Consider the following 12,260-nt stretch of genomic DNA (forward strand, 5'->3'; position numbering starts at 1 on the left):
CTCATTAAGAAAACACAATTAAGACTGTAAGCACCTGAAACCTCTTCAGCATTGCTCCATTGTAACCCAAAAATATCACATGCAATTTCAGTGATACTTGCTCACCGATTATAAAAAAAACATGCCCCAAGGCTGAGAAGGTGGATGGCAAATTGCAGCTGCAAATTAATTAAAATAATCAAACAAGCCAGAGGTAACTCCCACAGTAAGAGGTTGCTTACAAAGGCAATGTTAATAGAGCATTTACCATCAGGGGTTGCCTGGTTCCCTTTTAATGAAATATCTATGATTACCTGATTAGCTGATCATTGTGCACAGCATTTTGTTCTCAATACAGCCATGAAGCCCAGGAGGAGAGAGGCTTTTATCAGATGGAGCTTGTTTATTTAAAATGTATAATTGAGTCCTCCTTTTTTTTATGGAAGCATGATCCAACAGGCTGCTCATCTCCTACTACATATACTGCTTCTCCTCTCTCCAGTCTGAGATGAGCCAGTTTTCTGGCACATGCTTATCTTGGCAAGGTTATCACAATGATCTGGAATAAAGTCAGAACATTGCAATGGGTATGAGAAGCTAACCTTTAATGTTTAGAAGTGGTCATGGTTCATTATGGCATTACACTAGTTATATGCCATCATGCTAGAAGTACGACAATATGCCACCTGTGGCTCTCTCCCCACACAGTATTACTGGAGAAATAAACTGGTTTAGTTTGATAATATGTGAGAAAGCCAAAATATGGTCCACATTTTTCACTACCACTCACATTTTTAAGGGTGCTTCTTGTGCAGGATGCTGAACACCAATAAACTTGGAAAACTCGAAGAACATATGAAAACTAGACACCTCATGCATGTAACTGTATATTTATTTCTTTTTAAAGAACACTCCTTAGATGTATTTTCAATATACAAACTTGTTTTCACAGATTTATAATCCACTAAATAGCACAAAATATAATCCAGGTCGTTGGTTTCTTTCATCTGTGCGTATGCATGCGTGTGTTTGAGTGTGTGTGTGTGTGCGTGCGTGCGTGCACGCATGCTGCTGGTGGTAGTGGTAACCCACCACACGTGTTCAAACACAAGCCCGGGCTCCTCCTCCCTTCCCTCTGGAGCAAACCTTGCCCAGATGGAGACCCTACACTGGAAGACTGTGACTTTCTTGCCCGTGAAACCCATTTCAGAAGAGGCTGGGGTGGTGGTGCTCTCTGCCTCACCGGCAGGGCCACACACCTCTGTCCACAGGACAGGACAGAACAGGACAGAACGGGAGCCTCCCCCGAAGCTGACACAGGTATTGCAGTAGGGAGTGGCCAGCTGTGGAGTTCAAGTGCAAGGAAACACCTTTTTCTCCTCTTCAAACCCCTCTCTGACACATCAGAGCACTTCTTCATGCCTCTTGCTCTGCCCTCAGGAGCAGGGGACTGCCAGGCTCGGCAGGGCGCCGTGTGTGCAGCCAGCAGGCCAGCTCCTCGCCCAGCCCCATGCGGCCATAGGGGCCTTGCCACCCTGCTGCTGGAGGCCAGGGAGCGGGTCAGGACGCTGCTCGGCTCTGCCTCCCGGCAGTCAGCAGTGCCCCAGTCCCGCTCCGGGAAGCACCAGCATAGCAAATCTTGCCGGTCCCGGTGAGCTACACAGATGGCACCAGGGATGCACGTATTTACATGGGGTGGAATGTTTTCCCATAGCTTTTTAAGGAGTGTATAGATCAACATGTTCACATAAGACCAAATACTTTTAATATATTTATAACTGTTTTATAAAGCTTTGAAAAAACTCACAATAGCACATTGTTTTACTTTAATGCTTTACGGTACTATCAGTTTAAAATCACAATCAGCACTTAAGTTATAGTCAATCCGGCAAACAAGAGACAAAAAAAAATTACAAGAGTTAAGAACTGACTGATACATCTTTTATCTTTTTTTTTAACTAATGCATAAGTGCAGAATAAGATAAGATACTCTAGTTTAAATATCTTGTTTTACAATATACATTTTGTTCTAATTACGCAACAGTAAATCCCATGCTTCACATAGAAAAGCAATCCACAACATTAAGAAAAAAATTTACAATTTATGAAACAAAGTAAATAAATATTAGTATTACAGAATCAGAGCTGTACATAAAAGCTGTTCAGTTTTAATCATATAAAAATATGTTTTAGTGCAACCTCACATATATTGATGCTGTTCTGTTTTACATCATTTAGATCCAAGTGTCCAAAAAAGGAAAGAAATTACATTTATTACAAAGCAGATACACAAATTCTAAAATATGTACAAATTACTGCTAAAAAAATGCTTATAAGAATATAAGCAAAGTAAAGAAAAGGCACAAACATCTGTACAATTTAAAAGTACCAGACCCAATAAGAATTTCAAATTTAGTTTTGGTCAGGCTCATGATGACTTGTTACTTTATCTAATTCTTTTGATATAACAAAAGTATATATAATAGCAAACTACTGTAACTTAGAACAGGCATGCTGTAAAGTTGAATACTTTTTCTATCTCTAGAAAAAAAAAAAAGTGGGGTAAATGTATGGGTTAAAGTCTCCATGCATCTCAGATCAATGTGGCTTGCTCTTCTCAGATGACGGATCTTTCCTTTCCTGTGTGCTTGATGGGGGGTCGCTCCTGCTGTGAAAGCCCAGCTGCTGGACACCCACAAAGCTCTTGCTGTAAAAGGTGGGATGGGCTAGCGCAGTCTGTGATGTACCAAAACTGTCCTGTTCACCACCGTGCAAGTCCGGATGGGTGGCTGAGGCACAGGGCTGGCCCGGCTCAGATCCACTAAAGTGTTTAATGCTAAAATGTGCACTTTCTAAGGGTTTCTGGTGAGGCTCAGAAGGCCTCTGCAGCTGCTCCGCCCCGTGCAGAACGGCTTCTTCTGTGGCGATTCGCAGAGAGGCTATGGCTTTTGTACAAGTCTGTATGTTCTCCTCCTGCTCCCTCTCAGTAGCCACGACACTGTCCTCGGATGTGCTCTGCGCCAGCAACAGCAGCGGCGAGGAGGGGGCGCTGGGGGGAGCAGCGGGGTGCAAGCTGTGCGGAGAGGTACGTTTCTCATGGTGCTTAGAAATACTATACGATTCTTTTGTAAGGGTTTCCGCAGTTCCTCTTTGCTTCTCCTCAGAGAGCTCCCTCTGTAGGGCCAGAGTGGACGGAGAATGTAAACCTGAAAGGGCCACGGGGACTGAATGGACCATCTGGATACCCCCAATAGGCATCATGGGGATAGGTGCTCGGATCTGTTGCTGGGAGTGTAGTGGAAGATGACTGAAGACGTAGTCGCTCGGACCTTCGGGGAACAGACTAGACCTGCGGTGCTCCATGCCTCCTTTTTCTCCATATATGTTGAAGTAAGGTGCCTGAGACAACCCCCTTCTCTGTAAGCAAAAGCAAAAAAGAGATGTCAGTGCTGCTACTAGCAGAATTCTTGTCTGGCTGCCAAACCACCTATCTGCTTTCCTGTCTAACTCAACCTCCCATTCACGAAGCACCTTTCATCCAGATGGATCCCAAAGCATTTGGAAAACTCCACTAATTGCATATCCAAACAACCGAGGAGGTTCTGCTTAGCTCAGCCCTAGAGGGCTCATGCCTCTGAGGGGAAAGGCAGTGGCTAGTTAAGAGAGTTCAGCAACACAACGCAGCAATTTAGGTCAGGAAGTGGATGATATTATATTCAACTGAAACTTTGAACAGAATTTGGGGTAGATAGATTTTCATTCCTCAGGAGAAATTTACCCTCTCTTTTGGAAAACTATGCTGGTATTTGGACTTTGTTGCAGAGAAATACACATCTGAACATCCCCTGCTCACCACCACTGCTTGGCATAACAGGGAATATCTGACAGCATGTATGTATTTTCTGCCTTCTGAAAAATCTGCTCTTGAGCCCCAGAGAAGACACTTGCTCCCTGGGAGCTTTACCCAATCCTTGGTGAAAGCAGATGGGTATTTCCATGCAAGTTTAAGTGTCTCTCTGCAATAAAGACACAAATTTTTCTAGTCATTGAGACAATGGAGCACCCCTCTGGCTTATCTGCAGTGTAAACAATAAATAATAACAAAAGCACAGGCATCAGCTGTGAGCAAAAGTGATGATTCTGTCCCAGGGAGACTCGCCCACTCATAACGGGATGGAGAAGAATGGGGGATTTTGTGACGGCTAATAAAAGCCAATCTCGCAATATTGACATTTTCATTGCCTTCCCATTAGTTCTCGCCTTGGAAGAATGAATAGCTCCATCTCCACTCAGTATTAAATATGCCCTGGGCTTTTGGGTTCCTTTTTCTTTCATTCTTAAGTTTTAAAATTTGTTTGCTATCTGATGATTAAGTATCATTTACTGCTGACCAGAGGAGTAGTGATGACACAAGTACAGGATGACATTTTTATAATTATGTGTGGGATTTGGCCACACAACTCTCAGGGACTCTCATATGAAATTAAATGAATGAAAATGCTCATGTCTGCTCTGTAAATTGACCAAACACAGATCAATTGCCCCAGAGCTGTGGTGCTACCGCAGCCTTGGCGTGGCAGCCCGAGGACTGTGCTGCTAAATGCCAATGCATTGAAGTGGCAGCACTTCACTGCTGGGAAATCCTAGCTCTCAAGGCATTAAGCAACCTCTTGATCCCATCCCAGGGAGCTGGTTTAGGGGGCAATTAAAGATTCAGTTTCTGTGCTACCCAAGGGCTCAATCTCACTGTGCTCAGATGTTTTGTCCTGTTTAATATAAATCAATGTCGAGACACGAAAGGGTGACCCATAATCATCAGACTCGAACTTCAGAGATATTATTCAGAGACTAATCTATGTTGGGAATTTTCCTATTCAGAAAGTGAGACGCTTGAGTCTCATAAAAGAGAAACTGTCATAAGAAAGCACAGTGACAGCACATTATATTGCTGAATAGGGAAAACTTTACAAAATAAACTGCAATTGACAAGCCACAAGACAGTTCACCTACCCTGTCAGTCCTCCCTGTTGCTAACCTCACCTCTGCACAGCTGCTTGCCCCCTATTTTTTTTTCCATCTTTGGTCTGTCAACCAGTTTCTCAATCATATTGTGCTTTTGAATGTTTCCTACACCATGACATTTATCACTATTACATCTGATGTGAACTTGGGCTAAGAGAAATGGAGCAAAAAAAGAGTAGAACTCATCAAAGAACAAACCTAGTCACACACATATCTCTAACTGAGAAAGACACTGGCTTCATGTTTTACCCTGCCAGAGTTTCATAAGGGAATAGAGCAAGAGTCTGTCCTTGTCGGATAGAGGTGTCTAACATGACAGAAACTGCCATGTGCTTTAAGATTAGCAGCATCATCCAATATATGTCTCGTAGTCCCAATTTTAACATAGACAGTGACAGTGTGTGCATGTCACTGGATACCTTTCAAGCCTGGCTGGGCACATACTGGATTATTTTTCTCTAGCTCTGGTAGGTAAGTTTAGAAACAGATAATATAAATGGTTACAGTCACTAGTAACTGTTTCTTCCTCTTACCCTGCTTTTATTTCCTTTACCAATATCTAGCATTTTCATACCTACGAGCACACACACATATACATATTCATGGCAAAAGACTTTTTTCAACAAGCATCCTGAAAATCCAAAGACTTTATTCAGTTGACAGGGCAAGTATTAGATCACAGAGCACAGTGCAGGAAGTTACGGTATCTTTTTGCAGTGCAGTCAGAATGTGTTGCTGCCAGTGCCGCGAGATGAGCTCCTCTCTTTGTCAGGTGATGGGAATCCAGTTTGTTTCCCATTAATTCTCATTTGTTACAGTTTAGCATATTTCCCTTCAACTCCAGGTGACATATAATTTCCCGAGCAACAGTATTCTGTAGCAGCTTTTCACTAAATGCTTTGACCTGGTCACAAAGCTAGACTGCCACATCACACCCCTGAGCAAAGCTATATCCAGCTTCACAAGTCCCCCAGAATGCCTCAGGGATGAGATAGGGTTTACCCTGTATCTGGTACATCACCCAAATCAGGCTGTGGGAGATTAAGAGGAAGATCACATTTCAAAGCCAAGCACCCTTCACAGACATCCTCTGGGCAGCCTCAGACCACAGCTTGCAAAAAGATGTTGGGTGGAAAACAGTCTCTTTGATTACCATGTCACAACGTACTTCAGGTTTTTTAAAGTTAAAAACCAGACAACACTGAACTCTATAGTGAAATTCGGTAACAGAGCATATTACCAATGTGCTTTCTGAAAGGCATGATGTGTAGAAAAGTGACTATAACTCCATGTGGCCTTAGGTTTCAGGATCAACTCAATTTGCAGCCCTACAGAGAATGCACCACAGCAGCCCACATACACCAGTGAACCTATTTACAGTTTACCTGGAGTTCAGAAGTTTCTGGCTCTCTGTACAAGAAAGCATTTCACTCAAGATGATAAAGTTGTGAGTGTTTGGGAAGGGATTTAATATCTGTGTCTGGGATGATCAAAGGACCTTAAGTCCTATCAACTTTCAAGCAGTCGCAGAAGTGCCTAATTCCCTTCAGCCCTTCTGAATGTATCAAGACAGGCTTCAGACTTCAAAATGAATGAGATGAGAAACAAAATGGCAACACAAGCAAAATCCACTACTGCCTAGAAGCTAAAATAGTAGTGAGAGACGAGTCTGTACCACTCACAGCAAGATACCTTCTCAATTTCATTGTGTCTATCCTGGGACTGGAAGAAGAGACAAAGGTTCTGGTCTGCACTAGGAAGCAGCAGGGTGTACTAAGGGTTGGGACAAACAGGAACGGAGTGAAACTGTTTGTGCTGGATCCCATATTCACAATGCAAGTGTTGTGGGATTGGCAGGGAAGGTTGCTTCAGATTAGCCCTATGTTGTCTCTCTGGAGTCACTTGAATGGCCACTCACAGTTCAAGTGTATCCGGTGCCCTCCCGGTGCACATTTTTTCAGTTTAATTCCATCTGACAACAATCTAGGTCACTTACTCCAAGACTGATCTGAAAATGTGAGTCAAAGCACAAAAAATGTGACAACAGAGACATATGCCTGATCCAAACTAAAATGCTAAGAGAGATTCACTCAGGGTGAACAAATGAAGCCTTCCTATTCCTTCTCTTCCTCTCAGGACTGGCAGAAGGTGACTGGGAAGAAGAATCTGGGCCCTTTGATAATGGCATCAGCCTCCTCAGAAAGGAAAGAAACCTCTGGCATTGACAGAAGAGAAGATGCCAAATGAATTTAGAGAGCAGAAGGTATCTGGCTTTAATTTTAAAGACACCAATTTAACTTGTCAAAGCCAAGGGGGACCCAGCACACACTAGAGACTTAGGCTACTTTGGAGAGTGTATTCTGTTGCAAGAGTGTATCCTGTTGTTAACAGCCAAAGGAAAAAAAAGTGTGTATTTTTCTGTATTTTTATACAATCTAAAAAAATAGTTACTTTCACCATGCTCTTTTCCACTTCCTAAAGAAATAATTTCAATTGCTTTCTATATGGTGCTTTCAATGCCAGAGCTCTTTACAGGCCCTTTGCACAAGACGACCAAAGTGCATGGACATTCAACAGGAAGCAACAATGAAGGGCAAGTAGACCAGCACTGGCCAAAGAAACTAGAGCAAATACATCAATTTCAGTTAAGAAGAAAGACAACTGGCCTCTTCTGCGAACTGCAGGCACTAGAAGCACAAAACTGCCCTTATTCCTGCGAGGACTGGGAAGCCAATGCAGCTGTTAAAGTATTTTAAGGATTGTAAGCTGACATGGGCATCACCAATGCAGCTGCTAATGATGTTCTGGTTTGCTGGATTTCACTAGTCTAAAAGTGAAAAACAACCTTTATTTCTTTTTCTCCTCTGACAGCTTTAATTTATAGCAAGCTCAGGTGTTATTTGTCTTCCCATCCGCTGAGTATAATCACTTGTGTTTCACTTAAACTCCTCTACTGTTTGGCTAAAGTACATCTTCCAGAAAGGTATCAAGAGAGGAAGAATCCATCTTTCCTTCCTTGCAGTCACTTGTTGTGATGGGCAATCATCCTCACTTGTCATTTTTTCATTTAAGTTTGCCTGGGCTCTGCTTCCAGTGATGCCTCCTGTACTCAGGTTGTAGCGAGTCTACTGAGGTCTGGCCTTCTCTCTCAAAACACTCAGCATGCCACCAAGTTACTGATGCTTTCTGTAAGACAACTGATATTTTACATTGTGTTTTTCACTGCCACATGCCTGACTCTACCTCAGAAATAAGGTAAGCTTTAGAACTCCATCTGGCGTGGTGGACTTTTCAAAAGAAGGAGCTAGCAGTGCTAAGATAGTCCTTACAATGTGCTAAATGCCTTACTGGAAGGTCTGTGTAACAAACAAGGAAAATACTACAGCAAGAACTGTCAGATGGCCAAGGATGACTGTTAACATATGCTTTTGGTAGCATCATTATATATCCAAAATCTTTACTACAGGATGCCAGTGTGTCTCGTGGGACACGAGGGACCAGGGCACCCTGCACAATGTCAGCTGTAGAATCCCATATGATCCCATTCATTTGATACTAAGACATCATGACTGGTTAAACTGGTGACTCTTCACCCACTTGTGATTCCTCACTTAGTCAGTAAAACCGCTGGTGGGATTTGTATCCTCTCTCAGCTGTGCAGTGATCATTCCTGTGAGAGTGCAGCAGAGTTTCAGCATGCCCTTTCTCAGGGACCATCTAATCAGCCACCCCTCTCTTCTGCTCTTCTCAACAACTTACCAGGCCATGGGGCCATGTCTGAGACGTGGGAGAAGTACCTGTGCTGCCCTTTCCTATAATTATGGCCACTCACGTTGCAGCTTTCCCTTATACCCCTGAAATGCTGGGAAATCACTTTTGGATCTGCCAGGATGGCAGCATCTCAGCTCTTTTTGGTCCACTCCTGCTCCAGCCATCTTTGCCCAGGTGCATCCCTCACTTCATTCCTGGGAGCAGATAACACATCAGCCTGACTCTACAGAGAAAATCACACCAGAGCTCAGAAATGCTGACTGTATGAGCTCAGGGTTCAATTCTTCTCCTCCACAGAGGAACACCACAAAGAAGAGGCCAGCCAGGAGAAGAGCAGGGAGCAAGGAACTCTGAGGTAATCTGAGACTGCCACCCAGGTTGAACACACACACAGGCAGGCAGGGAGAGAGGGCAGCTACAACATCAACATGGCAAGGGAAGCATTGTAGATAAATAACTGAATTCACACATGGCAAGGCCATTCCTTACCTCTGAAGACATAATCTAGTTGTGGAGGGAGTGCTTTGTGAATGCTAGGGCTGGTCAAAAGTGCCAATCTGGCAGTTTCTGAGAGCTGATTTACCAAAAGGGAAGAGCACAGACAGCAGCTGTGCAAGTTTTGCATATTTCCACACAGACAGCTGCATCCCTGCCGGAACAGCCAGTTGTAACAGCACTTTCTGAGGGGCAGACAGCTGCCTGCTCCTCTCACACAATAATGTCCTTTAAATTCCATCCACAGATCCTGATTTCAATGTGCACTCTGCTTTTCCAAGAGGTTCTATTATCTTAGCATTTTTATTCCATTAAACAATACTCAGTGATGGGCACCATACCTCAGGTACAGGCCTTTAAGCCTTAAGCTTGGCTTGATCCCATTTGACAGTCTGGGAATTAGGAGATTTTTTACACTGCAGAAGCAAGCCTCACATACCATGTAAGCTCCCTCAACCATTTAAAAAATTATATATATATAATACATATAAAATAAATGCAATGAATATGGAGGCAGAAAATGCAAACCAGCCTAATTTCATTGAAATTAATGGGACTACTCAGGGTTGTACCAAGTGAAGATTTGCCCTTTAGGCTGACTCTAGTGCATCTAACTGAATCAGCATCCTGACTTGGTCCCTGTCTATTCCAAATTTCTTGCATTTGATCCAGGACTTCCCTCTAAGGCTCAAAGTTTATGCTGCCTTCCACAAAGCTGCAAAGATTTTTGAAATGCACAGATTTAATAAGAGTACTGGTATTGACAAAAGGAATGAAAATATTCTTTCATACTTACTGAGTGTCCCACTGGAATAGATTCAGACTGTAAATATTGACCCATGGACAATGCTGGATTATGGTACAAGCCCCTCCGGGGAGATGCCGCTCTAACGGAGGCCATGTATCTCCTCTCTCGCCTGGGAGACAAATCTCTTCGAACAGACACATCTTTCCCTGGTGACATTGGTCTCCTTGGCGATAGGTGACGTCTTGGTGACACGTCCCGTCTTGGTGATAACTCTCTCCTCAGCACAGCCTCCTTCCGTGGGGAAAGGTGCCTCATGGGTGAAATATCTCGGCGGGGTGACAGATGCCTTCTGGGTGACAAATCCCCTTTTGGCATTAAATACCTCTTTGGTGAGTTATCTCTGTAGGGTGAAGAATCGTAGCCAGGTGACGATTGTCGACTGGAAGGTGAGAGGTCCCTCGGAGAAGAACTGGGATCTAACGAAAGCGTGCAATCCTCATCCATGCAGCTGGGTATGTCCAATCTGTCTTTATCAGGCTCTGAATCTGTACTCTTACTCTGGAAAAACCTCTGGTATTCTGTCATTTGTGTGTCTTCACAGGAGTCACTTGGTGTTACCAGCTGAGTAACCTGAATGCTAGGTAAGGTGACCAAGTAACTGATGAGGGAAGTGTGTCCCACTGAAAGGGAGCCCTCGGGGGAAGCCCCCTGTGACGCCGAAGCCGAGTTCACTGAAAGGGAGGAGAATCGAGGGGGCTGCGGGCTGGTGCTTCTTGATCTGGTTTTTGGTGTCGAGTCTCCCTGAGTATCATCAAAATCATCCTCATCTTCATCATCATCATCATTGTCATCGCCATCCTCGCCATCCGATTCCTCCGCATCAGAAAACTGGTGCTCTGCTGACAGCCCTGCCAGGTTGCTGCTCTTCTCTGCCTCCTGCTGCATGTCCTCCATGTTTTCTGCAACAGCCACAGCAAGTCCAAATGGTGAGCACATACCCCGCCTCTCACGCCACATCCATTCCCCACCCAGCACACTCATTGCTGTCACTGGACGCTCTTCATCCGGGATGGCTGCATAAAGCCATTCCTCACTGATAAAACCATATTTTTTTCAAAATAATTCTTTAAAACTCTATACTTGAAAGGAAGTAGGAAAGCAAATTCATCCTATGCTACCTTCACTAAATGTTGCCATCTCTCACATCTTAAGTGGAAAGATTGGGAACCTCATACGAGACAGATGACAACAGGCCATACTTTTATTTCTAGCTCCTCTTCATGTAAAAAAATATTACTCAGACAACTGGATAGGATTTTTTTTTTTTAGTTCCTGTTTATTAAAAAGTTAACTCCCAATTAAAAAATGCCCCAAATACTCTTACTATATTTTCCCATGCCCATCACTGTGCTAAAGTGCAATGAGTCATTTGCAGACTCCATACTTTCCATACTTTAGTTGGAATGAGGCCATTATGACTGAATTAAATCATTTTGACATACCTGCTTCTTCAGTTTCAGCATCATCTACAGATGTCATTGATACTCCAAGCTCCAAGCATTTTTTCATGTGTGCTTTAGACTTCATATGTTTTGTCAGATTTCCTATGGATCAGAGATTAATGTAATTAACGCACAACAACAAAGATCACTGTTCAAGTAAGGTTTTGGTGTATCTTAACTCCATTATGCGGCAGATGATGAGTTTCAGCTTTAAAAAACACCACAACAGACACGGCTGACTCATCTAGACCATTGCCCTCAGAGCCTGTTTTAATGAGAGCGGGTTTTTATATCTTAAGAAAATAAAAAATTCAAATAAACTGAGGGCCTGAGAGGTACACAGGCATCTCTCCAATTTTCCACATGGCATTTAGGCACCCCTAAAAAACTCACTTTTGGATGTGATCTATTCCTGGACTCACTGTCCGTGATACATACAGACTGCCTAGACATCGAAGTAAGTCCACTTCAGAGCAGCCATCCAGGGCTCATGCTCCTATTTACATTGTGGCACCTTCAAGATAAGGGCTCTCCCATTTACTTCACACATAATTTTCAAATGCTCCATGTATTTGAAACACTTTGAAGCAAAAGTACCCCACAAAAAACAGACAGTTATGGGAGACTTCTCTATGCAAGTTTACCATCTAGCTGCAGTCTCTGAACTGAGAGGAGCTGTATTTACAGCACCCGCCTGGGATGTGGGAAATCCAGGTTCAGCTCCCAGATTTAGAGTACAGATC

The 12,260-nt window shown here is 43.4% G+C and overlaps 1 protein-coding gene across 5 annotated transcripts in view; it reads right to left on the reverse strand.

The window, feature by feature from the left end:
- Positions 1-853: 853 nt before the first annotated feature.
- HIVEP2 (HIVEP zinc finger 2) overlaps positions 854-12,260 on the reverse strand; it is a 106,123-nt gene continuing 94,716 nt past the window's right edge. For 4 of the 5 annotated variants that reach the window (XM_010400027.3, XM_010399990.3, XM_010400017.3 and 1 more), the window contains 3 exons: positions 11,518-11,619; positions 10,064-10,974; positions 2,578-3,396 (listed from right to left, as the gene is read on the reverse strand). In XM_010400027.3, the coding sequence (XP_010398329.1) occupies positions 2,578-3,396; positions 10,064-10,974; positions 11,518-11,619 (1,832 nt within the window). Of the gene's footprint in view, positions 3,397-10,063; positions 10,975-11,517; positions 11,620-12,260 lie in introns of all 5 variants that reach the window. The other variant, XM_010399982.3, reaches the window with a different exon arrangement.

The sequence above is a fragment of the Corvus cornix genome, chromosome 3 (genome assembly GCF_000738735.6).
Source record: "Corvus cornix cornix isolate S_Up_H32 chromosome 3, ASM73873v5, whole genome shotgun sequence".
Lineage (NCBI taxonomy): Eukaryota > Metazoa > Chordata > Aves > Passeriformes > Corvidae > Corvus > Corvus cornix.